Source organism: Silurus meridionalis, chromosome 5, assembly GCF_014805685.1.
Source record: "Silurus meridionalis isolate SWU-2019-XX chromosome 5, ASM1480568v1, whole genome shotgun sequence".
Lineage (NCBI taxonomy): Eukaryota > Metazoa > Chordata > Actinopteri > Siluriformes > Siluridae > Silurus > Silurus meridionalis.
Genome location: NC_060888.1, coordinates 10,479,565 through 10,505,932, shown reverse-complemented (window position 1 = coordinate 10,505,932; position 26,368 = coordinate 10,479,565). Strand labels below are relative to the sequence as shown.

At 38.9% G+C, this 26,368-nt stretch overlaps 2 protein-coding genes across 5 annotated transcripts in view; both read left to right on the top strand.

The window, feature by feature from the left end:
- The first annotated feature begins 170 nt into the window (after nt 1–170).
- On the top strand, nt 171–14,805 carry hdx (highly divergent homeobox). 4 transcript variants are annotated; one of them, XM_046850186.1, is made up of 11 exons: nt 171–315; nt 4,601–4,865; nt 5,559–5,705; nt 6,156–7,253; nt 11,408–11,458; nt 11,557–11,703; nt 12,802–13,003; nt 13,170–13,249; nt 13,409–13,498; nt 14,294–14,416; nt 14,513–14,805. In XM_046850186.1, the coding sequence occupies exons 2-11, from the start codon at nt 4,830–4,832 to the stop codon at nt 14,660–14,662; spliced, it is 2,124 nt and encodes a 707-aa protein (XP_046706142.1). In that variant the 5' UTR covers nt 171–315; nt 4,601–4,829; the 3' UTR covers nt 14,663–14,805. The 4 variants fall into 4 exon arrangements, with proteins under 4 accessions (XP_046706142.1, XP_046706144.1, XP_046706145.1 ...); XM_046850187.1 differs by lacking the exon at nt 171–315 and adding an exon at nt 322–651; XM_046850188.1 differs by lacking the exon at nt 11,408–11,458.
- A 10,203-nt stretch (nt 14,806–25,008) lies between these two features.
- The window catches only part of rps6kal (ribosomal protein S6 kinase a, like), a 46,522-nt gene continuing 45,162 nt past the window's right edge, over nt 25,009–26,368 (top strand). Inside the window, exon 1 of the mRNA XM_046849334.1 lies at nt 25,009–25,336. Coding sequence (XP_046705290.1) covers nt 25,271–25,336 — 66 coding nt within the window. The 5' untranslated portion in view covers nt 25,009–25,270. The remainder of the gene's footprint in view (nt 25,337–26,368) is intronic.

Below are 26,368 nucleotides of genomic sequence, written 5' to 3'. Positions count from 1 at the left end.
CTATTAGTGTGTGAAGCGTATGCCAGTGTTGTGTTTTGGATTGGGTGGGTGTTGTGTTGTGCTTGTTGTAGCAGTGACCTCCCTTTCGGTTCCCTCCCTTTAAAAGTCACGGTGGGCGGGACATCAGCGCTCAGTTTTCACGCGCTGCATCTGTCACAGCCCTGATCTCGGACGCTGATTCGCTCCTGTCTGCTTCTACGTCACGATCATGATTAGAATTGATGATCGGACGTTTTGATTTCATTGTCTGGCGCAGGGGCTGTTGAAAAAAAAATCTGCTGAATTCGAGCAGCTGCTGATTTGTCAACAAAAAAGGTATCTATCAAATTCATATGCTTGAGGATTTTTTTATGGCTTTTGGGTGACACACAGGAACGGCCCGGAATAGCTTGGGTTACATTGTAATCAGGGTTGGGTTTAAGGCACAGTATATAAAATAAAAGTTTCGCGTGCTTGATGATGGCTCTCCCGGGCCTAGCGTCTCTCCCGGAACGCGCGATTGCGATTATTCCCTCACATTCAGCCGCTTTGTGGTGATACACCTCGTTTTCTCGCCTTGTATCAGCTGGTCAATGTTGTAGGAAAAGTTCCGTTTTTTCCCCTCCCCATTCAGGACTGCGATGATTCCTGTGCTGAATCGGGCGAGTGGATGTGCGTTTTCTCATCACTTCCACTGGAGATGGAATCATTATTTCGTTCGCTAGCCATGCGCACCAAGGGCCCTTGAAAAAAGCAAGAATGAAATGAATAACCCTTTCAATGCCTGTCTCCTTGTTCGGCTTTTAAATCGAAGCCCGCAGGGCAACATTATAGGAACAACAACAAAAAAAAAACACTATGCATGCATAAAATGCAATCAAAACAAACACAGTTTGTGGAAAACTCCAGGTTTAACTCCCTCATTAAATATTAGAAAGCTATTTAAACAGGTTATATGTGGTTTATCTGGTTAGTAGTTGCTTACCAATGTTTTTAGCACTGGAGCTAAACGCTAACTGCATCAATAGTGTACCGGCCAACTGAACTTGCTACAGCACTACACCGTGGGTCTTTGTTTAAACAATACCACAGGGTATGAATAAGCGACAGGATAGGTTTGAGGAAACTTCAGCCAAATAGCTGAATATCTTCATTTAAACTCTCATGTTGTATTATAGTTATGTTTTCTGTTACAGTTTATTGTTTTCGAACTGTGGGTAAAGCTTTACAGCTAGCAGCTCAGAGCAGTAGGAATTGTGGAGATGGTTTTGGCTTTCAGTGCTGCTGCTACTCATCACTCACACTTCACCAACAAAACTGCTTTCTGCTACTCAGAGCTCTTTTTTTCCAGCACAGTTGTATTTTTGACCAATATTGTTTTATACAATTTAAAACAAAATTTTTTCATCTCTTTTTTTAAATATTAAAATTAATGTTATATTAAATAACCAACCATTACCACTTTTCTTCATATTTTTTGTTTTCTTAATAAAAAAAATAAATAATAATAATTACTTCGACATATTGTATCAGAAATTTGCAATATGAAAAGAAAAAAAAAACAGAAAATCCTTTAAAAATCCACCATAGTGTATGTTAATTTGTTGGTATGTGTTATACTTGTGAGAATATCTGTATACATGTCACAAGCTAATGTTTTAGCTACTGATTTTTTTAGTAGGCAAAAGAAAGTCAGTGCAAAAGGAATAACGGTCAGGTTTTAGCACCTTGATAGAAAAGAACAAGCTATTTTTTGTACCTGTATCTTTAATATACAGTGACTTTTAGGCTCATTGTAAAGGGAAATTTATTTGAGAACTGTATCATGACAAGTTGGCTTGAGAAAATCAGTCTGAAAATTTGACCCTTAAAAATAGTTTGAAGGTGAAGGAAAGAAAAGGTGATAGACAGACAGTTGTTGGTAGAAATATTACAAATAGTGACTAGTTGAGAAATAGGGGAGAGAGTGTTAGTAAAAGAAAAACAAGAAGTGCAAGTTATAGTGGTAGATTGATTTTAAACATCTTTGGCATTTGATAGAGAGATAGATGAAGTGAGAGTGTGTTACAGGTATATTGTTAGAGTGCGAGGGAGAGAGGAGGCGCTTCAGGCGAAGCGTGAGTTTTGACAGTTTGGCAGTGAGTTTGAATCATGAAAGCTATCTGACTCTTTGCATTCACTCATTGTACGAGAATGCGAGCTTTAGGAGGTTTTAATCATCTGAAAGACCATAAGTACAATCTCAGTGTAAAAAAAAAAAGGAGGTGCTTTGTCAAATGTAAATAAAAAAGAATGCAATGTTTTGAAATCTCATGCATCATATTTACTTTAAAATAGAATATAGAAATAATTTTTTAATTTGAGGAAATGTACTTTTTAAAATAAAAAAGAATTTTTGGCCACAACACATCTCTAAATAGTTAGGACAGGTCCAAGTTTGACAATGTTTAAATTCTCGGTATGAACAGTTCATATACAACTGGTAACAGAGGAGATCATTTGCTGGAGTTTCGAGAGAGGAATGTTATTTCATTTGTGCCTGATACAGGATCTAGCTGTTTAGCAATCCTGGGTCTTCATTTCAAGTAGTTAAAATGCTTTCAGATGTTAAAGGTCTGGATTGCAGCCAGTTCAGCACCTGTTGTAATCAGCATGCTGTTGTAATAGATGCAGTTTGCAGTTAAAAAATTGGCTTGCGGAAATATGCAAGGTCTTTAGTGAAAAAGAAGTTTTCTGGGTCTAAGCATTCGTTGCTTTAAAACCTGTATAAGCCTTTTTAGCATTGGTGGTGCCTTTTTAGATGTGCGTAGACACAAATACACCCCATACTTTAAGAGATGCATGCTTTTGAAGTGAGCGATAAAAAACAAGTCGAATTGTCCCTCTTCTCTTTAGTCTGGAAGGATGCAGTGTTTATGTTTTTTTGAAAAGTTAATATGAAATTTCTATTTTCCTGACTAAAGACCAGTTTTCCATTTTGCCATTTCCAGCTTTAGCCCAGAAAAGAGGGAGGGGTTTCTGGATGACGTTCACGTATGGGTTCTTTTTTGCATGATAGAGCTTTACCTGCATGACTGAGAGCTGTGTTCACAGACAGAGATTTCTAGAGGTGTTTTTGAGAACATGCAATGTTGAGGAACATTGTTGTAAAATTGTTCCACAATTTTATGACTGCAGTTTTTATCCGATTGCTCAACCACTGCCCATTTTTACTTTTGAGAGACTCATCCATTAAATTCAACATTACCGTAATTTTTACTTAAAATTGTACATTTAATCAGTTTAAACCTGTGATATTTTTATTTACATTTTACACAGCATCCCAACGTTTTTTGAATTAGGATTGTTAACCCATAAATCCAATCAGTTAAAAATACAGCTGAAGAGCTATGCTGAGTTCAGTGGATGTAACGGTTTAAAAGTTATAATAGGTCAGATTTTTTTATGGAATTTATTTGGGAATTGGTTCATTTTGAGCTTTCATAAAAGGAAAACAGTAATTCTCTAAAACAGTTAGAAGAGTCAAGATGATTCAAATAATAATGATGGCCTTTGGCAAAGTGGGTTTGTCTTATAGAAATAATTAATACATTTTAAGGTTAAAAAGGCAGTCTACAAGTATACAAGGGGACAAGTATTATGAGACTAATAATATTAGTAATAATATAGTTATAATTAGTAATAAGATTAGCATTAAAAGTTAATTTTAGGAAACTGATCTGGTCGAGCAGAGTGTTCTGATGAGGAGGTGGGGACAGACCACAGTGCTGCTTCAATCTATTTAGCAAGAGGTGTATTCTCACATTGAGGGAGTTGTAGGAAACTATTAACCAGAGTAAAAATACTTGTATTTTGATGAACACAACAATTAAAAAAAATCTATAAACTAAGATTTTAATGATGATGTTAATCATACATTTTTCTAAATTATATATTTACGTACATATATAAATACATTATATAAATAATTTTTATATTCACTTATTCAGGGTGCACTTACTCTTAAGCTTGAAAGCCCATTGTCTCAGCTGTAGCGTGACCCATTTATTCCAGACGTTTTTAGTGGAGAGACAGATGTTCCATCAGTAAACATTTATGCTGCACATACAGTATTTTTTACGTGACTCTCATGAATTCTTTTGCCAGACATTCCTAGGTTAAGTTGTAAATCTGTGTAATTAATAATATGTAAATAAACTTTTCAGAATTGCCACTGCTTTTTAAATTATGAATGAGTGTTTTAAACTTTAAAAACACTTTTGTTTTATTTTTAACTGCAATGATAAGTCAACATTTTTAAGAAATCATTTACTGACTGAATTCAACAACAGTTCCTGGACTCAGTAAATGTGTTGAAATTCTTTTCTATGGTAACTATACTGTATGCTACAGATGTGGTACTACATTTATTTGCATTATACGAATCATTACACTTTGCTGTTGTGCGCATTTGTCAATTATTAATGGATCTTCTTCAAATGTCTAATGTACTTTGTGTAAACATCAGAACACTGATGTAAAGCTGCTTTGAGACAATGTCTGTTGTGAAAAGTGCTATACAAATAAACTTGACTTGACTTGATTTAAAAGCTGGCATTGCTCTTATTTATTTGTCTTACAGGTGAAATTTAATCTGGTGCCTTGAGAGCCAATACCCCTCCAGTCAAGCCATGCCACAGAGTGAAGATCCCCATCATATAGCCCCATAATGTGTTAAATCTTGCCAAATTGATCTGAGATGTTAAAAAAAATATCAGAAGAGTAAAAGGGAGGTCATTTGTGATCCTGTGAATGCTGAATGGCTTACCGGAGTGCAGTGGCTGGGATCTCATTCTCACCTTGCCTGAAGCATGGAAGCATGGCAGGAGAAGCGGGGTGTGCATACTGTGAGTACCATGCATTCACAAATACAATCTCAGGTGTTGGTGCCTGGGTGTGAAATGATTTGGATGATTTAGCCATCTGCTTTTTTAAAAGCTGATTTACAGTATGTAATATTTTGTTATTTGACAGACTCTCTCTCTTTGTCTCTCTCTCTCTCTGTCTCTATCTATCTATCTATCTATCTATCTATCTATCTATCTATCTATCTATCTATCTATCTATCTATCTATCTATCTATCTATCTAGCGCTATTTATCTAAGTAATATGTTTTATTTAACTAGGGTTAAAAAAACTCATTGAGATAAAATCTCTTTCACAAGAGTGACCTGGCCAAGAAGGCAGCAATAGACAGAAGTCACATTCAACAATTAACACAACAACAAGGATTAATCAAACAAACAAAAAATAAACATAGTAAACGGTCAATCACAGAAGCGTTCAATATGACTGTAACATTAGGAACAAGAAGTTAAATAATGTTGTCTGTGCTGTGTCAATGATGGAGGACAAATGGAACAAATCTATCTCTCAATCTGGTTGAAAAAATATTACAAGATAATTTCACAATTCCATTTTGTAACATTTCTGTCGTTATGTGGACATCTTTTTCAACAATTATTATTCAACAATAGTGTCCATTTTTTAATGTACTATATGCTTCTATAAACAATCATATTCCTTATTTATTCTATAGATGAATTTACGATCTGTGTTCACTGCCGAGCAACAGCGTATTCTTGAACGTTATTATGAGAATGGCATGACCAATCAAAGCAAAAGCTGCTTCCAGCTCATTCTTCAGTGTGCTCAGGAGACCAAGCTTGACTTCAGTGTTGTTCGGGTAGGTCTCTGTTTATTCAGGGGTCTTTATGACTCAGTTCATTTTGGAAATGTTTTGTTGTGATAATTGTTATGAATCCCATTGCACTTATATACAGTTTATACAGACTGGTGTGAAAAACAAGCAAACAAAGAAAGTCTAGTGATCATCAGTTCTCTGGGCAGAAATGCTTTTTTGATGACCTTTCTTTTGAACAAATTGTTTTCATTTTAAGAACTGCCTCTGACTGATTGTTTTTTTTTTTTTTTACATGAATCAAGAGAGTGTTGCATGTAAAACTACTGAAATAATGAGTCTGAAATAAAACATCCTGGCATCAACAACTATGCCACAGACAAAGTCAAACAAGATTATATTTCTCATTCTGATATTTGATGTAAACATTAAATGAAGCTCTTGATCTGAATCTGTATGAGTTTATGTTTTACACTGCAATTTGTGACTTTGCAGACATGGGTAGGCAACAAGAGACGAAAGCTGGCGTCCAAAGGCGATAAGAATGGATTGGTGGGTTTGTCTAACCATGCCATTGTCAGTCCTGGAGGTACTCTTGGCCCGGTATTAACAACAGATATGGTTGCTGTGCGGAGTGTTCAACGTGTTCCATCTACAATTCACCTCCTTTCTCCCCAAGCCTCCTGCCCTTCATCTTCTTCCTCCTCCTCCTCCCCCTCTTCCTCTTCTCCATCCTCTAATGGGTCCAAAAACAACAATGATGTAATAGTAACTGGTGCCTATTCTCTCCCACGCATTGCCAACCACTTAGAGTCTTCATCCCAGAGTAGGGCAGCTGCAAAAGTACTACCATTAAATCCTAATACTGAATCAAGTCTGCATTCTCGGCTTGTCGTGCACCCAGATATAGGGTCCCTCCAGCACAAGTCTCCTCATATCCCCAACTCCAGCACCTTCATGTTCAGTCAGATGAGAAGGATGCCTCGTGACCTGCCATCAGTTGTCCCCAGCTGGGTGAAGCAATGTGGTGCTTCACAGCACCCACAATGGCCCCAAACTTCACACCAGCAAACAGTGACAAACTTACACCGGACTCCCCCAGCGAGTACTGCAGAAAGTGGGGTCAGGATCCAGCAGGTTTTCACCATTGCTGGATTAGCAGAGGCCTCACAACGGCCTTCCAATGAAATGAGCCAAGATCACAGGATAAGAAAATCATGTGTGCCTGATGCTTCAGAAACGTTTTCTATTGCGATGGAAACAGGAGATGCAGATGATGAGTATTCAAGGGAAGAAGAGTTGGCAAACATGGGTGCCCAGGTGCAGCTCAGCAAGTCGACAAGTAGCAATTTAAGTGTAGTGGATAACAGTAGGACCTCAGCAGAAGATCCTTCCACAATTAATAGCCAGGGTATGTACACTGTGACAGCAAGGAATCTGCTGGATCTGGCACACAGTTCCCCCAGTTCTGTGCGTTTTGGAGAAAAAGGGTGCCAAACCAACAGTGCTTTGCTGCTTGATTCAGGCTCCAGTGGCAGCTATCCAATAAGACACTTTGAAGAGTCCTCTCCATCAAGAATACCCAACCTCAAGGTATAGTTACATATTTGCTAAAATCATAAAAAAGAGTAATTATCAAGTATTTGTGTATCACCTCTGATAATGACAAAAGCAAATGTATTACAAAGAATATTATTAAAAAATACTTCTACCATTTTGAAGCAAAGCAGTTGAGGAATTTAGAAAGGAATTTGTCAAATAGTCAATAGTTTTAAATAGTTTAATACTGAGTTATTTATTTTGAAAGAGATTTTCAAATACTGTCTCTTATGGTTGTGTTACTCATCAAAATTTCACCACACGTTATAGCTATAAGGTTTCACATATCAGACTCCTTTATTGGCATTTGATGATTTTAGCAAGGTGCATGTGACCCCTGGGATTAAACAGTAGTTTCCAAATTTTAAATGTGTGTGCATCCAAAACAACCAGAATTATAGTAGTTTGTTAAGGCATCTCTTTGTGCTAGTACAAACCAATCAAACACATGTCAGCCCTCCTGTTCATCAATTATGCAGTTAAGCAGAGATCTTATATCCACTTGGTAAACAACATTTAGAGCTGACTAGAAAACATTTTTATTGCAGTTATCGATATAGGAGTCTTGAAAGTACCGTATTTTTCGGACTATAAGCCGCTGCTTTTTCCCCACGTTTTGAATCCCGCGGCTTAAACAACGAAGTGGCTTATTTATGAATTTTTCCTGGGTTTTTCCCGGTTTTACAAACTTCAAGCCAAAAAACTGAGCCTCATAACATTAGACCAATGAAATTTCCGAACAGATACGAAAAAACGCACCTCACCTGTGTTCTGAGCTGCACGGCATCGGGAGAAAAAACGTTTTTTAAACGCACGACGATGCCAAAAGATAAACTCCCGAGAGAAATAGTTGTGAACGGAAGGAGGAAGACAGTGAACAATGACTTTCTTGGTAGGCTACTCTTTAGATACAAGCCGTTGTAACGCGTTGAGTCTGGGTTAAGGGAGAGCTCGCTAACTCCAGTTGCAACAGACATCATATAAGCACAGACAGGTTTCCAAAACTTTTTTTATTTTTCTTGGCAAAAGCGTTACGGGTTAGTCAAAGAAACTTACAAATGAGCATCAGAAAATAATAAGGACATATTCCTCGGTCTTGCACACATGCAGTAATAGCGGAAAAATGCGGCGGCAGCATATTCCCAAAATGCCGCTATGCTCTTAAAGGAGCCACAACATATTTCAGCCGTGTAACAGACACTGTCGTTAAAGCCTGGCAGGAGACGTGTAAAGTTAATTAGTTTCAGTGTAGGCGGCTTATAGACAGGTGTGGCTTATTTATGTTTAAAATAAAAATCTTTGTCAAATTCAGTGGGTGCGGCCTATATATGGGTGCGCTTTATAGTCCGGAAATTACGGTAAATAAAAAAACATGTGTAAGATAAGAATGTTAGTTTCTTATGCATTAGTTCAAAAACAAATATCTATACAGTCAACCCCTGAAAATTTGCGGTTCGGAACTCGCAGCTTGGAAAATTCACAGGTTCTCATTTGGAACCTAACTAACAGCAAGTTGCGGATTATCTTAAAATCTTTAGAAACTGCAGAGGGGACCGAATGTTCAAGAACGTTAGTAATAACATTTTAAACTATGTTTTCACTAACAAATTTCATAAAAATGTTTAAAACACATTATTGTATTAAAGTGACATAGACATAGTCATCTAGACATCTAGATAAATTCACTAACTTACCATAGGGGCTGTGGGGGTGCGTCCAAATTGTGCAAAGATTTTGTAACTCAGGGCGGTCTTAGAACGTAACACCCACAAGGGGACCACTGTATTGGTAAAAATATTTATATCCAGAATTTGCAGTTGTTTAGGTTGCAGCTCACCTGCACGTACTTCACATCTGAGTTTGCCAGATTTTCCCTGAGCAACAGCATTAGAGACTGGGTTTTTCTACAGATTCTGGAATAGAGCATTTTTGGACCAAAGAAGAAAGTAGTGTCAAATACAAGACAATAGAACATAAGCAGGAGACAATTAAAAAGACTTACTTAATAATGTAAATAAGAAGATGGCAAGCATTAAAACAATAAAATGGTAGTCTAGTTTCATAGGTAGGTGGTATGTTGTGAATATATTGCTAAAGGAGTAGTCCTTTTTATAATAATCACAATATTTGCAAATATTAAACATTTGCTACATTACATTCTGTTTTTATTATTCCGCAGTTTATTTAATTGATAATTGTTGTATTGATTTTTTTACATTGTGGCAAAACATATTGAAGCCATTAAACACTAATTGAAGTACATGAATTGTTGTGAATACAGGATGACAGCTACAGTATCTCACAAAAGTGAATACACCCCTCACATTTCAGCAACCATTTTAGTATATATTTTCAAGGGACAATACTATAGAAATGAAACTTGAATATATTTTAGAGTAGCCAATGTGCAGCTTGTAAAGCAGTATAGATTTTATGTCTATTGAACATAACTCAACCTACAGCCATTATTGTCAAAATAGTTTGCAGCAAAAGTGAGTACACCATGTTTAAATCTTAATCTTCCTGGGCATGGAATTCACCATAGCTGCACAGGTTGTTGCTGGGATCCTCTTTGTGACATCATGGAGCTGCTGGATGTTAGACATACGGCACTTGACCTTCCACTTGAGGATGCCCCACAGGTGCACAATAGAGTTGACGTCTGGAGTCATGTCTTGGCCACATCTTCACCTTCAGCTTCCTTAGCAAGGCAGCTGTCATCTTGGCGGTGTGTTTGGGGTTGTTAATATGTTGGAAAACTGCCGTTCATTTTTTCCGTCAGAATGTCACAGTACATGTTGGAATACATGTTTCCATCAATGAATCGCAGCTCCCCAGTAACAGCAGCACTCATGCAGCCCCAGACCACAATGTTACCACCACCATGACTGCAGGCAAGACACAATTTTCTTGGTAATCCTCACCAGGGTGTCTCCACACATGCTGGACATGATTTGAGCCAAACAAGTTATTCTTCATCTCATCAGACCACAGGACATGGTTCCAGTAATTCATGCTCTTGGACAGGTTGTCTTCAGCAAACTGTTTGCAGGCTTTCTTGTGAGCCAGCTTCAGAAGAGGCTTCCTTCTGGGGGGGACCATGCAAACCAACTTGTTGCAGTTCGCGCTGTATGGTCTGAGCACTGACAGGCGGGCCTTCCGCATCTGCAACCTCTAATGCCGGCAGCACACATGCATCTGTTTTTTACTAAAATGGTTGCTAATGTGAGGGGTGTACTCACTCTTGTGAGATACTGTATATACAGTGGGTTCCTGATACATTCTCAAGAATGTGAACGGGACATGGGGGCCAAGACAGTTGAACACATCCTGTCAACTGCACTATGAGGCCACCTACAGTGCTCTGTTTCCCTGATCTGTCAAAGTTGCTGTCTCTAGACTAATTGTAGTGCAGAGAGAACGGCACTGCTCAAGTTCCATGTCTTCTGCAAGCAAGTTGGCACAAAATCATGTGACGGATATACCTCCCATTTGTCTCCCACACACACTTTTGACAGATGTTATGTGCTGTGTGTGCTGTCGCAGTTTGATTTGCATAGAACCCTAAAGCAGCCTACTGTGCATGTGGGTGTGAAACAGTTTGCAATTGCCACTGTCAGTAAAAGCTGATCTGTGATTTTTATTGGCAATGTGGTGGTGAAATTTCACAAATAAATCCAATGCAGTCCAGGCTGACTCATGTGCGACTCATTTTTAAAAATAGACAAAAAATTATTGATAAAATTTTAGTGCAACAGTTATATCTTCTTTTCACATGAAATTGAGCACATAATGCTGCTGAGTGTTGTTTGGTTTTAAACATTTTTCAGCTTGCACTGTCAAGCAGGTTTGATCCTATATTAGAAATGCAGGGTTTCACTGGCAAGAGAATAGTCAATAATTCTGTTTACATTATATGTAGACTAGGAAGAGAACTAACAAACATGAATAATATATGAACATATGAGAATTTAAATTGTTTCAGAAAATAATTTAGAAAATGTTAATGTTAATTGTGTTCATCATTTTTAAACATCAGCATTTTGAATGCATTTTATTGGTAAGCATAATCTAGCAGGTTAGAAGATGGCTAGATTGTTAAATTACTAGAGGTGACTCATAAGATGTGTTTATTTTCTTTTTTATAGGTAAGTATCATGTCGTCTCCCTGGCTTCTTAGCAACTCACGTAAAAGAACAGTGAGTGCACTGATTTCTTCCTATGATGTCAATCTTGTCATGTCATGTGCTCGTGTCCAGGTAAACAAGCAACCATTCTAAATCTTGTTTCCATACAGCTCCAGGATAGGACCCAGTTTAGTGATGAAGATCTGTACACACTTAAGAGATACTGGGACAATGGAATGACCAGTCTGGGCTCTGTGTGCAGAGAAAAGATTGCGGCAGCTGCCACCGAACTCAGTGTGGATAGTGAAATTATAAAGGTCTGTAGGTTACTATTTAGTCATTTCTGGATGCTGGATGGAAGTGTTTTTTTTTTTTTGCTCCGTTTCCATTAGTTTGAAAGAGGAAAGGCTTTTATGGATTTGTTACTATGTAATGAAAGCTTTTTCAGTCTCTGAATGAGCATCAGATTTAATAGCTCTCCGATATAATACACTGACTTTTTACCACATGCCAGAGATGTCTGTGATCTTGACATGAATTTTGTGACTTTGTTTTATTTAGAAATGCATTTTTGGATCAAAAAGGGGGTATTTAAGTTGCAATAGATCCGCCTATCGGTGTTCACTGGTAGATAAATTAAACGAATTTTAAGATAAAGTATATCAAGACTCAGAAGTCAGGCAGAATTTGAGCAGGGTCCATGCTGAATTTGTGGCTTTTAATATAAGTTCATGCTTTTCTGTCTTTGTGTCTGTATGACAGCATGCGCTGCCATTTCAGTCACTTTCAGAGCGCATAGACACAAATAAACAGACTCATCATGTGTTACCTGTTGGATGAACCCGCCTCCTCTCCACCCGCAGCTGAAACTTGATCACATCCCCACTACCACACATGTACACTAATAAGGGAACTACTACTCAAACTTATAAATTGGTTTGGTCTATCACTTCATTTTTCAAGGCCCATAGATTTTTATCTACTACTCTGCCATAAGCATTAAGTAATTTGTAGCCTTGTGTAAAAAGTTGCGATCAACCCAAACAAACGTGTGTTTATTCCATAATGTTTCCTCTGCAGCTTAGCAGCAAGAAAAAGAAATTAGCTTCCTACCAGAATTTGCTTGTTTTTGTGAGGACACTGAAGAGCCCGGAGGAAACCCATACTGAAACTGGGAGAACATTACCAAACTTTACACAGATAGTAACCCAAGCTCAGGATTAGCATAAAAGTAAAATGTGTCAGGTTAAACACAGACATGTGGTGAAGCCCTGTTATTGACATTGTGTTACAATACACAAAAGGGCATTGGTGTGTTATACATTGTTACGTTTGCTTAATTTTACACCTTATATTTAAATGTAGCTACTGTATTCGTTACTGAACATTTCTTATTTAACCTTTTATAATGGCAGACCTGGATCGGTAATCGCAGAAGGAAGTATCGACTGATGGGCATTGATATTCCACCTCCCAAAGGTGGGCCAGCAACTTTTCCTAAAGTAGTTAGTGCAGAGCTCCATTCACCTTTGACTCCTGAGAGAGACAATTCTAAATCTGTTGAACCACCACAGGACAGCGAGCAGAATGATACACTGTCGCTTTGTTTGTCTGAAGGTAGGAAACCTTTTCTATGTAGGAGTGTATTTAGCTGTCAATAATAGTCTGTCAATAATGTTTTTATTGGTCAAACCTTTTTTAGTCATTATGCTTGTGTTTTTTTATGGTTTGTATTGGAAATTAGAATGAAACAAATGTTCATGTGTTTCTCATGTCGTTAAAGATCGAGCGAGTGACTCTTACTTGAAGGAGAATGATGATGGAAATGAGGGACTGAATTGTTCTGCTGCTGCTGAAAATGTGGTAGGTGGCAATATATTTATATATATCATGCATTTATATGCATAATTTATGTTTATAAAAGTTTATACTATATAGTTTAAATAAGGGCCTTTTATGATAGCTTGTTCATGTATTTAGCAGCACACGCTCACACTGTGCTATGATTACATTTCTAAACAGAAGATTGAAATCATTGATGCTGATGATGAAGATTACAGTGATGTGATGGCCACTGATATGGAACACATGCACAATCTTTTAGAGTACAAAGTAAGTATTTACTCTCAATATAATAACTGTCATATTTAATTTATATTTACTTTTATTAATTTTTATAAATGCAGTGGGAAGCAGATTGCATTGTGAAAAAACACATCTATTAACAGCTAATCAGATTTTTAAGTGAGGCTTCCCCTATCTAGTCCTGCCACTGATCACAGATATGCCCAACTCTACCTTGTAAAATTAATAAGATGTGATTTTTGCACTTTAAAATCATGCATTTAATAATAATTGTTGTCTGTTTCTGAACGACTGCATGAAGAGAAGGAAGAATTTAATCAAGCTAAACCACAGTCTCACTAGAATACCGACATCTTAATGTCCGATCAGCACACACAGACAAATTTAATCAGGATTGATCAGTAAGTGCATCAGTGATTTCTCCTCAGCACACATGGCACATGGCAGGCACAGCTAAACTCTGTGCTTCCACAAACCTCTAATCCTCTCCCTCAATGGAATTTCTTTTTCCACATGGCTGACAAGATTAGGAACTTGCTCTTCTCTGCTCTCTTCTCCCAGACACCATCAGCTTTACCTAACTGTACATAGAAATAGTAGTTGGACAAATTATTTGCAAGCATAAATTTTGCTTTATATCGGTATTATTTATTGTGTATTGTGACTTGTAGCTTGCATTAAATTGCAAAAATCATCATTCATGTATCCAAAATATTTTAAAGAAATCAGTAGCTGTAAAGTCTAATGTAAATGATTAAGATAAGAGCAGCGTATTTGTTGGTTAACATGTTTGAAATCTGTCCTGCCACATTTGCCTTTCAGCATGAGGAAGTCCAGTACCTGGAGAGCGAGCTAGAAAGACAAAAACAGAAGTACTATGAGCTGAGGACTTTCACTAAAAGCCTACTGTCTGCACTGAAGAGCAGTGACACAGAAAAGCAGCATGTATGTATAGCAAAACCCCATTGTAGGAAAATCTACTCTTAAAATTTATAAAAATGGATTTATTGCTTACCGTGCATTTTGCTCTGTCTATGGTAGGAGCTTTTAGCCTGCCTACCTCACCAAGTGGAAGATGACTTTGTGTCAAGTCCAGAAGGGAATGCTGAGTCTAGCATCGAGATGAGCTTCAGTCAAAAGGATTCCTCTGTATCAGAGGGGGAGGGGGACGCAGAGCCCATGGGACAGTAGTCCATCCTCTCCTGAATACACACACACACACACTCACTACACCGTGCCTGTGGTAGATTCCCAAGAACTGTAAATGCAACCTTTTTTTGCTGCGTATCAGATGGATAAATCCAGTCCTATATCAATAAACCTCTCTAACTTGAGTATCTTCTCTGTCTTTCTTCCTTTAGCAGAAGAACTACAGAGTGCTGTATCTGATGCCCATGTTTTTTCTTTGTGTACTGTGTTTTATTTAAACTGCTGTTTATTTGAGGTGTTAATAATCAAGACTTTTAGTATTTAAAATAAACAAAAATGTAGCATCTACTCCTTTTCATAAATGCATATTGAATTATTGAATATATAGTCTCTCCTTTATTTGACAAGCTCGGATCAAATCACTTGTAACCAAACATATATAACACTTGATTTGATTATTTGATTTGATCATTTAAAATCAGTAGTGCTTGTCGATCCTATGTTCCACATACTGATTAGTCGTATATTTGCATTTTCAGCATCTAGAAGCTGGTTATATACAGAATGATCAAGAAACATATCTTTGCACTTATACAAATACCAATTGTATCGATAAATAAAGTCTTGATAAAGAAGAGTTAATGTAGGAGTAACTACAAGTATGAAAACATTACAGAGTAGAGTTGGAATGTTTGTCTTCTTGATGTCTTGAGGAAAGTTGAGGCATGCTTGTGGCTAAATAGAAACGTACAACACAAGGTTTCACAAGAAGGGAGATAAAGATAGTTCATTGGTTTTTGAACAATTTGAAATTTTGATAGGGGAAGGAGGCAGATCTCCTGATTTGTAGAAAATTAAACAAAGTGTGCTGATGTATTAAACACCAGATGCAGGGTTTTAATGATATGCAAACTTCCTGAAATGGCATGAGGAAGAAACCTTGAAAGAAACCAGACGTAAAAGAAAACCCATTCTTATTTGGGTGGCACTGAATGCCCATTCATTACAGTTATCATTATTAAGGTGTGCAGTGATAGGTAGTCAATAATCAATGCGGCATTTACATTTAATTGGTAGCCTGTGTAGTCTGATTGAAACGGGTGATGTGGTCATAGTATGTATTTCTGGTAACTACTCTTGCTGTTGCATTCTGGACTAAGTGGAGCTTATTTATGTGCTTACTAAAACACTCAGACAGTAAAGTGTTACAGTAGTCTAATCTAGATGTGCCAAAAGTATGAACTCATTTTTCTTCATCCTGTTACGACCTCATATTTCTTATTTTATCAATAATTCTTAGGTGAAAGGCTATCCTGGTAATAATTTATACGAGCCTCAAAGGAAAGACTAGAGTCAATAATCACACCATGGTCTTTGACTACTGTACATTGTAAGAAAGAAAGACTATCCAAAGATGCTGCAAGTCCGAAAGACTACTTCTAGCTGCATGTAGTCCTAGTAAAAGTACTTCCATCCAATGTGGTGGTGTACAGTGGCAAAATTACAAAAAATTGTCACACAATATTTGTGGACACAATCGTATCAATAGTAACTCTCCGACTAAAAGTGTGATAAAAACTGGCAGTGTCAACAGATTCAGAATAAGATTAACATTCAAGACTATGAAAACAGAGACATTTACAGTGGGTACGGAAAGTATTCAGACCCCCTTAAATTTTTCACTCTTTGTTATATTGCAGCCATTTGCTAAAATCATAATTATTTAAGTTCATTAAGTTCATTATTTATATATATATATATATATATATATATATATATATATATATATATATATATATATATATATATATATATATATATACAGGAGTGCAGAATTATTAGGCAAGTTGTATTTTTGAGGATTAATTTTATTTGAGGATTTAATTTGAACAACAACCATGTTCTCAATGAACACAAAAAACTCATTAATATCAAAGCTGAATATTTTTGGAAGTAGTTTTTAGTTTTAGCTATTTTAGGGGGATATCTGTGTGTGCAGGTGACTATTACTGTGCATAATTATTAGGCAACTTAACAAAAACAAATTCATACCCATTTCAATTATTTATTTTACCAGTGAAACCAATATAACATCTCAACATTCACAAATATACATGTCTGACATTCAAAACCAAACAAAAACAAATCAGTGACCAATATAGCCACCTTTCTTTGCAAGGACACTCAAAAGCCTGCCATCCATGGATTCTGTCAGTGTTTTGATCTGTTCACCATCAACATTGCGTGCAGCAGCAACCACAGCCTCCCAGACACTGTTCAGAGAGGTGTACTGTTTTCCTCCTTGTAAATCGCACATTTGATGATGGACCACAGGTTCTCAATGGGGTTCAGATCAGGTGAACAAGGAGGCCATATCATTAGATTTTCTTCTTTTATACCCTTTCTTGCCAGCCACGCTGTGGAGTACTTGGACGGTGTGATGGAGCATTGTCCTGCATGAAAATCATGTTTTTCTTGAAGGATGCAGACTTCTTCCTGTACCACTGCTTGAAGAAGGTGTCTTCCAGAAACTGGCAGTAGGACTGGGAGTTCAGCTTGACTCCATCCTCAACCCGAAAAGGCCCCACAAGCTCATCTTTGATGATACCAGCCCAAACCAGTACTCCACCTCCACCTTGCTGGCGCCTGAGTCGGACTGGAGCTCTCTGCCCTTTACCAATCCAGCCACGGGCCCATCCATCTGGCCCATCAAGACTCACTCATTTCATCAGTCCATAAAACCTTAGAAAAATCAGTCTTGAGATATTTCTTGGCCCAGTCTTGACGCTTTCAGCTTGTGTGTCTTGTTCAGTGGTGGTCGACTTTCTGCCTTTCTTACCTTGGCCATGTCTCTGAGTATTGCACACCTTGTGCTTTTGGGCACCCAGTGATGTTGCAGCTCTGAAATATGGCCAAACTGGTGGCAAGTGGCATCTTGGCAGCTGCACGCTTGACTTTTCTCAGTTCACGGGCAGTTATTTTGCGCCTTGGTTTTTCCACACGCTTCTTGCGACCCTGTCGACTATTTTGAATGAAACGCTTGATTGTTCGATGATCACGCTCAGAAGCTTGGCTATTTTAAGACTGCTGCATCCTCTGCAATATATCTCACTATTTTTGACTTTTCTGAGCCTGTCAAGTCCTTCTTTTGACCCATTTTGCCAAAGGAAAGGAAGTTGCCTAATAATTATGCACACCTGATATAGGGTGTTGATGTCATTAGACCACACCCCTTCTCATTACAGAGATGCACATCACCTAATATGCTTAATTGGTAGTAGGCTTTCCAGCCTATACAGCTTGGAGTAAGACAACATGCATAACGAGGATGATGTGGTCAAAATACTCATTTGCCTAATAATTCTGCACTCCTGTATATATATATATATATATATATATATATATATATATATATATATATATATATATATATATATATATATATATATATGGTCATTTTAACCATATATAGCAGTACACAGTGAAATGAAACAATGTTCCTCCAGGACCCCGGTGCTACATAAAACAACATAAAAAAACATAAAACAACAGTCACAGAAACAGAAAAACACAGGGCCAAGAACTAGTAGGAAAATCCTTGCCACATAAAGTGCATGTGTGCAACCTGGTGCAAACAGTGTAAACACAACACAAGACAGTGCAAGACAATACACAAAACACAAAATAGCTCCGCCAGTAAACCTGTCATAACAAAATAAGGTAATCAGTAGCAGAAAAATGTAAACAGAGTACTGTTCAAATAAACAAATAGCAGCAATCAAGATAAAGTGAACAGTGGCAAAAAAAAATGGACAAAATATAGTGCAAAAGAACAAATAGCAGCAATCCCGGAAGATGTGCAAAAACGGCATGTAAACATTTTGCCGTAATGATTAGTGTGAGTGGTACTGAATCATGGGTGTGCGAAGTGTATGATGTGTGTTAAGTCCGGTTTGTACAGATCAGTCACACAAAGTGAATATGAGTGTGTGTTGAGTACGGGTTGTACTGATCAGTCACACAGTTGTGTGTGTGTGTGTGTGTGTGTGTGTGTGTGTGTGTGTGTGTGTGTGTGTGTGTGTGTGTGTGAGAGTTCAGTTGAGTTGTTTGTTGAGTAGCCTGATGGCTTGAGGGAAGAAACTGTTGCACTGTACTTGGCCGCATTCATCTTTCCCTCGATTGCAACCAGTCGTCCTTTCCCTGCAGCTGAAAAACACAGCATGATGCCACCACCATGCTTCACTGATGGGACTGTATTGGACAGGTGATGAGCAGTGCCTGGTTTTCTCCACACATCTTTTTCTTCCTCTATTTTCGGCTGCTCCCATTAGGGGTCGCCACAGCGGATCATCCGTCTCCATACCACCCTGTCCTCTACATCTGCCTCTTTCACACCAACTACCTGCGTGTCTTCCCTCACCACATCCATGAACCTCCTCCTTGGCCTTCCTCTTTTCCTCCTACCTGGTGGCTCCATCCTCAGCATTCTTCTGCCAATATAATTCATGTCCCTTCTCTGCACATGTCCAAACCATCTCAATCTCGCCTCCCTCATCTTGTCACCAAAACATCCTACATGCGCTGTCCCTCTAATAAACTCATTTCTAATTTTGTCCATCCTCGTAACTCCCAACGAAAACCTTAACATCTTCAGCTCTGCTACCTCCAGCTCTGCCTCCTGCCTTTTACTCAATGCCACTGTCTCTAATCCATACAACAGGTGTCGCAGGTCTCACCACAGTCCTATAAACTTTCCCTTTCATTCTTGCAGATACCCTACTATCACAAATCACTCCTGTCACTCTTCTCCACCCTGCCTGCACTCTTTTCTTTACTTCTCTAACACACTCTCCATTACTTTGCACTGTTGACCCCAGGTACCTGAACTCCTCCACCTTCTCCAGCTCTTCTCCCTGCAACCGCACCACTCCACTGCCCTCCCTCTCATTCACACACATGTACTCTGTCTTACTCCTACTGACTTTCATTCCCCTTCTCTCCAGCGCATATCTCCAGCTCTCTAGGCTCTTCTCAACCTGCTCCCTACTCTCACCACAAATCACAATATCATCCGCAAACATCATAGTCCAGGGAGACTCCTGTCTGACCTCATCCGTCAACCTGTCCATCACCACTGAAAAAGGGCTTAGGGCCGATCCTTGATGCAGACCAACCTTCACCCTGAACCGGTCTGTCGTACCTACTGCACACTTCACTGCCATCACACTGTCCTCGTACATGTCCTGCACCACCCTCACATACTTCTCTGACACACCTGACTTCCTCATACAATACCACAACTCCTCTCTTGGCACTCTGTCGTACGCTTTCTCTAAATCCACAAATCCACAATGCAATTCCTTCTGTCCTTCTCCATACTTCTCCATCAACATCCTCAAAGCAAATAAGGCATCTGTGGTGCTCTTCCTCGGCATGAAACCATACTGTTGCTCACAGATGGTCACCTCTTCTCTCAGCCTGGCTTCCACTACTCTTCCCCATAACTTCATGATGTGACTGATCAACTTAATTCCCCTGTAGTTACTGAGGTCTGCACATCTCCCTTATGCTTAAAGATCGGTACAAGCACACTTCTTCTCCATTCCTCAGGCATCTTTTCACCTTCCAAAATCCTGTTAAACAATCTGGTTAAAAACTTCACTGCCATCTCTCCTAAACATCTCACGCTTCTACCGGTATGTCATCTGGTCCAACCGACTTTCCACTCTTCATCCTCTTAATCGCTGCTCTCACTTCCTCCTTACTAATCCTATCTACATCCTGCTTCACCAACTCCACATCATCCAACCTTCTCTCTCTGATTTTCCTCATTCATCAGCTGCTCAAAATACTCCCTCCACCTTCTCAACACACTCTCCTCACTAGTCAACACATTTCCTCTCCATCCTTTACTGCTCTAACTTGCAGTACATCCTTCCAGCTCGGTCCCTCTGCCTGGCCAATCGGTATAAATCCTTTTCTCCTTCCTTAGTGTCCAACCTCTTATACAGCTCCTCATATGCCTTTTCTTGGCTTTCGCCACATCCTCTTTACCTGCTGCCGCATCTCCTTGTACTCCTGCCTACTTTTCTCATCACTCTGTCTATCCCACTTCTGTTTTGCCAACCTCTTTCTCCTTATGCTCTCCTGCACTTCCTCATTTCACCACCACATCTCCTTGTCTTGCTTTCTATTTCCAGATGTCACACCAAGTACTTTTCTAGCTGCCTCCTCATCACTCCTGCAGTAGTTGCCCAATCATCCAACACCTCTTCAACACCACCGAGCCTCTGTCTGACCTCTTCCCTGAACCTCACACTACACTCTTCCTCCTTCAGTTTCCACCATCTTATTCTTCTTTCAGTCCTCACTCTTCTGCTCTTCTTCTTCGCCTCCACAACCATCCTACAGACCACCATCTGATGCTGTCTAGCTACACTGTCCCCTGCCAACACCTTACAGTCTCCAATCTCCTTCAGGTTGCATCTCCTGCATAGCACATAGTCCACCTGTGTGCACCTTCCTCCACTCTTATACGCCACCCTATGATCCTCCTTCTTCTTAAAATAAGTGTTCACCACTGCCATTTCCATCCTTTTAGCAAAATCTACCACCATCTGCCCTTCCACATTCCTCTCCTTAAAACCATACCTACCCATCACCTCCTCATCACCTCTGTTCCTTCACCTACATGCCCATTAAAGTCTGCCCCAATCACCAATCGTTCTTTCCTAGGTACACCATCTACCACTTCATCTAATTCACTCCAGAATCTTTCCTTCTCCTCCATCTCACAGCCAACTTGTGGAGCATAGGCACTGATGACATTTATCATCATCCCTTCAACTTCCACCTTCACGATCATCACCCTATCAGAAACTCTTCACCTCCACTACACTCTTACTGTACTCTTCCTTCAGAATCACCCCTACACCATTTCTCTTCCATCCACACCATAATAAAACAGTTTAAACCCACCTCCAATGTTCCTGGCCTTACTCCCTTTCCACTTGGTCTCCTGAACACACAACATATCTACCTTTCTCCTCTCCATCATATCAGCTATCTCTCTCCCTTTACCCGTCATAGTACCAACATTTAAAGTACCAACCCTAACCTCCACTCTCCTACACTTCTCCTTTCCCTGCCGTCTCTGTAGACGTCTTCCCCCTTTCCTTCTCCTTCTTCGGGCAACAGTAGCCCAATTTCCACCGGTACATTGTCGGCTAACGATACTTGTGGCGGTCGTTGTTAACCCGGGCCTCGACCGATCCGGTATGAAATTCTCATTTGTGATCCGCATATTTGATTTGGCACATGTTTTACGCTGGATGCCCTTCCTAAAGCAACCCTCCCCATTTACCCAGGCTTGGGACCGGCACTACGAGTGAACTGGCTTGTGCATCTATAATGGCTGGGTTTTTTCTCCACACATACTGCTTAGAATTAAGGCCAAAAAGTTCTATCTTGGTCTCATCAGACCAAAGAATCTTATTTCTCACCATCTTGGAGTCCTTCAGGTGTTTTTTAGCAATCTCCATGCCGGCTTTCATGTGTCTTGAACTGAGGAGAGACTTCTGTCGGGCCACTCTGCCATAAAGCCCCGACTGGTGCATGATGCATCTCCCGACTGCATCTTTGGAGATTGGCCACAGTGATCTTTGGGTTCTTCTTTACCTCTCTCACCAAGGCTCTTCTCCCCCGATAGCTCAGTTTGGCCGGACGGACAGCTCTAGGAAGATTTCTGGTCGTCCCAAACATCTTCCATTTAAGGATTATGGAGGCCACTATGCTCTTAGGAACCTTAAGTGCAAAATAATTTTTTTTGGAACCTTGGCCAGATCTGTGCCTTACCACAATTCTGTCTCTGAGCACTTCAGGCAGTTCCTTTGACCTCATGATTCTCATTTGCTCTGACATGCATTGTGATCTGTAAGGTCTTATATAGACAGGTGTGTGGCTTTCCTAATCAAGCTTTTCCTAATCAAGTCCAATAATCAAACACGGCTGGACTCAAATGAAGGTGTAGAACCATCTCAAGGATGATCAGAAGAAATGGACAGCACCTGAGTTAAATATATGAGTGTCACAGCAAAGGGTCTGAATACTTAGGACCATGTGATATTTCAGTTTTTCTTTTTTAATAAATCTGCCAATATGGAGTGCTATGTGTACATAAATGAGGAAGAGAAATTAACTTAAATGATTTTAGCAAATGGCTGCAATATAACAAAGAGTGAACATTTAAGGGGGTCTGAATACTTTCTGTACCCACTGTAGTTACATAAGTATTGGATATATTTTAGGAGTAGCCAAATAAACAATTCAGTACATTCTTAAAGAGAACAAATACCAAAAATGGAAGACCACAGAATACAGCTAAAGTGGACAATTGCTTAATTATTTTCTTAGTCAAGAAAATCCCCTTCACAACGTTTATCTAAGCCAAGAACAATCTCTCTGAGGTAGGCATATAATTGTCGAAGTCTACGAAGAAGTGCCTTTATCAATGTAAATATCTCAATACCTGAATTTACCTCTAAATGAAAAGTAGTTACAATCAAGTATTGAAGGCAAGATTAGACTGAAAAAAATATTCTCAAAAATATGCCTGGCCAGTTCTGGATCAAGATTCTGTGGATAGTTCAAAGTAAAGTGTGGAAAAGGAAAGATAGGGCTAAGGCTCCCAATGGAACACTGGTGATTATTGATGATATCACTACTGACAGAATTATTAAGATGAATTATGAAGTGTACAGAGCTATACTTTTTGCTTTTGGCTGGCAAAACATCTCAAGAGAGGAAGCCAGCATTTGGTTCCAGATGTCAAACAGACTGCATAGGGTTGCATCCAAATATGAACAATAATTCATATATTTATAATTGTTGGTTTGTTGAATTACTTTTGTAAAAAACAGAGGGCCTATGAAAAAATGTCTATTATTTGTAAATGGTTAATGCGATACTTTTCAACCAATAGAACTACTTTATTAACAATTCAATCACATCTTCATTGTTTAATTTCAAACCCATTGTGGTGTTATACAGATTTGCATGTTTGCCTAATGTATGAATTTGTTTTGGTTGGTTTCTCTGGTTTACTCCCAAAACATGCCAGTGTTAAATTGCTACTAGGTGTGATTTGGGCTGTGTTCAAGCCTTGTGCCAATTGTTCCAAGGATCACATCTGGACCCCCCTCAAATCTTACCAGGACAAAATAGTTACTACTATTCATAATCAAAATGAAATTAATAATAATAACAGCCTAATAGGCAATTTCATTGTGCACCTGGTATGGTGCTTTTTAGTTTTTAATCTTTTAAATTAATGTGTTTCTAGCAAATATTACAAATCAAATTCACAGTAAGTGTTTGTGTGATTAGAACCAGCACACCTGATTCAGTAATGAGCACAACATATCTTATCCTTAACTTCTGAAGCTCCGATTTCTCAAGATTAATAAATTTGTCAACATTTGAAGTGGTGACCACCAGATAAAGGGACATGAAACATCTATAAGTGAATCACAAGTCAGTGTTTAAAAAATAGTGATGGGTTGGCTCCGCCCCTTTTTTATTTATTAGAGTGAACCTGGGCATTTAAAGATAATAGCAGGTAAGGGAAAGATGTTAGCTACACAAATAGTAGAAGAGTGTGTATAAAGATTCTGTATTGTTTACTGTATTTTTTGAGTACTTCCTTGGAACTGCCTGGCTTTATTTCTGCTAAATAAAATCTTCTTTCACACCACAACCCTGAAACCTGAACTTAGTTTGTTTCTTTTACTTGCTATTTTAACTTTGTTAATGAATTGCTTACTTTTGCAAAAAAAATAAAATGGCCACGGCACTGGTACCATTTCTGTTACCCAGTTCCTGCACCCCAGTTTGATTCTGAGCTTAGGATACTGTCTGTGAAGGGTTTCAAATGTCCTTTGTATCTTTGCGTTGGTTTCCTTTATGTTCGCTCTTTTCCTTCAAAATCTTGCATGTAAATCAATGGGCAACTCAGGATAATGTTCACTGTAGAAGAAAGAATGAATGGATGAATAAATGAATGATAATAATGAATAATAATAGTGTGTTATATTCATTCTATTCAGCTTTATTTATTTAGCAAATAACAAAGGACATTGTCCCAAAGCAACTTCCCAGAGATAAAGGGTTTTAAAAATATAATATATTAGTTTAGGCCTATAAGTGTATAATAGTAGTAATATTAGTATTGCTGTAATTGTTATTTCATTAGTAGTTTTGTCATGTCACAATCATTACATTTATAAAAAAAAAAAAAAAAAGTTAGTAACACACTGACGTCCCTGGGCAGGGGGAAGCCCTAAATTCAATTGCGTCAAACTCGACGTCAATGCGCCGCTGTGTTGCTATGGGGCGCGCGGAGGCAGCCATGTTGGCTGTGTGTGTGTCAATGGGAAAGTAAAGAGGCGGCCGGGTTGGTTGCTTTGTGGTCCTCCACTCCAGCCGAGCCTCTTGAATCGACTCTAGGGACGAGCTGCGTCCCAGTATCAGACTGACTGACAAATATAATCTGAATTATTAGTACCATCCGAGCTGCGCGTCATTGTGAACCCGGGTTCGCCAAGCTTCCGCAGTGAAGGCATGGCTCCCCATACGAGGCTCTAGTTCTACCTTATGATGCCTTTTGCCCGGCCATTGCATTCCTGGCACAAAATGGAGGTGCACAGCTTTAACGCTGAGGTACGTGACCGCTATCTTTGTTTACGAAGACTGTATAAAAATGTGTCAAAACAAAAATGGCTTTAATTGAGCCTGCTTTGCGCACGCTTTCTGTAACGCTAAGCTTTGCTAACTAGCGCGACTTAGCAGAGAGATGTAGCAAAGTTGCTAGCTAGCAAGTTATTCTAGTGTTCTGCCTCGCGGGTTGCATCTTTACCTGCTCCATTAAGCGTTACACAAACTTTGCAGTTTATTTGTAATACACTTGTTTGCCAGTGCCTGACTGCACAATACTGGCTGTAGATGTGCGGTGTTTCTCGGCTGAATGCTTCAGGACAACGTGCCCGTCGTCACTTACATGTTTTTCAGCTGCATTCCTTTGACTGCTCTTCAGAGATTAGAGGAGCTGTAATATATCCAACTAGCGTCACTGCCACATAATGCCATCTGTTAAAAACTAATTAATATGGGTCGATGATTATAAGGCAAAAACATGTTTAAGAGCAGCGAGCATTTGAGCACTCTGAAGATTTTTGACTGTAGTTTCAGTTGTACGGGCTCCTGGATGATCTCTGATTACTTATTAAGTCGAATTTAGCAAAGGTTGCTAGCTAGTGACATAAAATAGCTTAACGTGGCTGTCACGTTAGCTGGGTTTTATTCCGATCGCACTGCAGTGTGAACCGTGAAAAACACATTTATTTTATAAACCACCCAAACATGGGTAATAAAGCTGAGGAGCTGCCGTGATGCTGTAAGTCTGTAAGTTATTTTCGCTGCTGATGCTGCAGGATTCTTGTTCCGGTCAAATAGGAATACTGACAGCCTGACTTCCTACATCAGTCTCTGAGAAAATTATTGATGGGTGGATGAATAGATAGATAGATGAATGGATGGACATATGGATGGATGGATAGATTCCTGGATAGATATTAAATTTTAATTCTACAGTAGTGTAAAGTAAATGTGGCACAACAGTGCACAGAGACAACATTCAAGATGGCATTTGCAGACAATTGCATATAAGTGCCACAAAGGTAATACACACTTTAA

Bases quoted from the DNA above. Each gene is read 5' to 3' on its own strand.
- hdx (XM_046850186.1), top strand. From the start codon at position 4,830: ATGGAAGCATGGCAGGAGAAGCGGGGTGTGCATACT. The intron at 13,004-13,169 runs GTAGGAAACCTT...ATGTCGTTAAAG, and splicing joins GTCGCTTTGTTTGTCTGAAG to ATCGAGCGAGTGACTCTTAC. The intron at 14,417-14,512 runs GTATGTATAGCA...TGTCTATGGTAG, and splicing joins GTGACACAGAAAAGCAGCAT to GAGCTTTTAGCCTGCCTACC.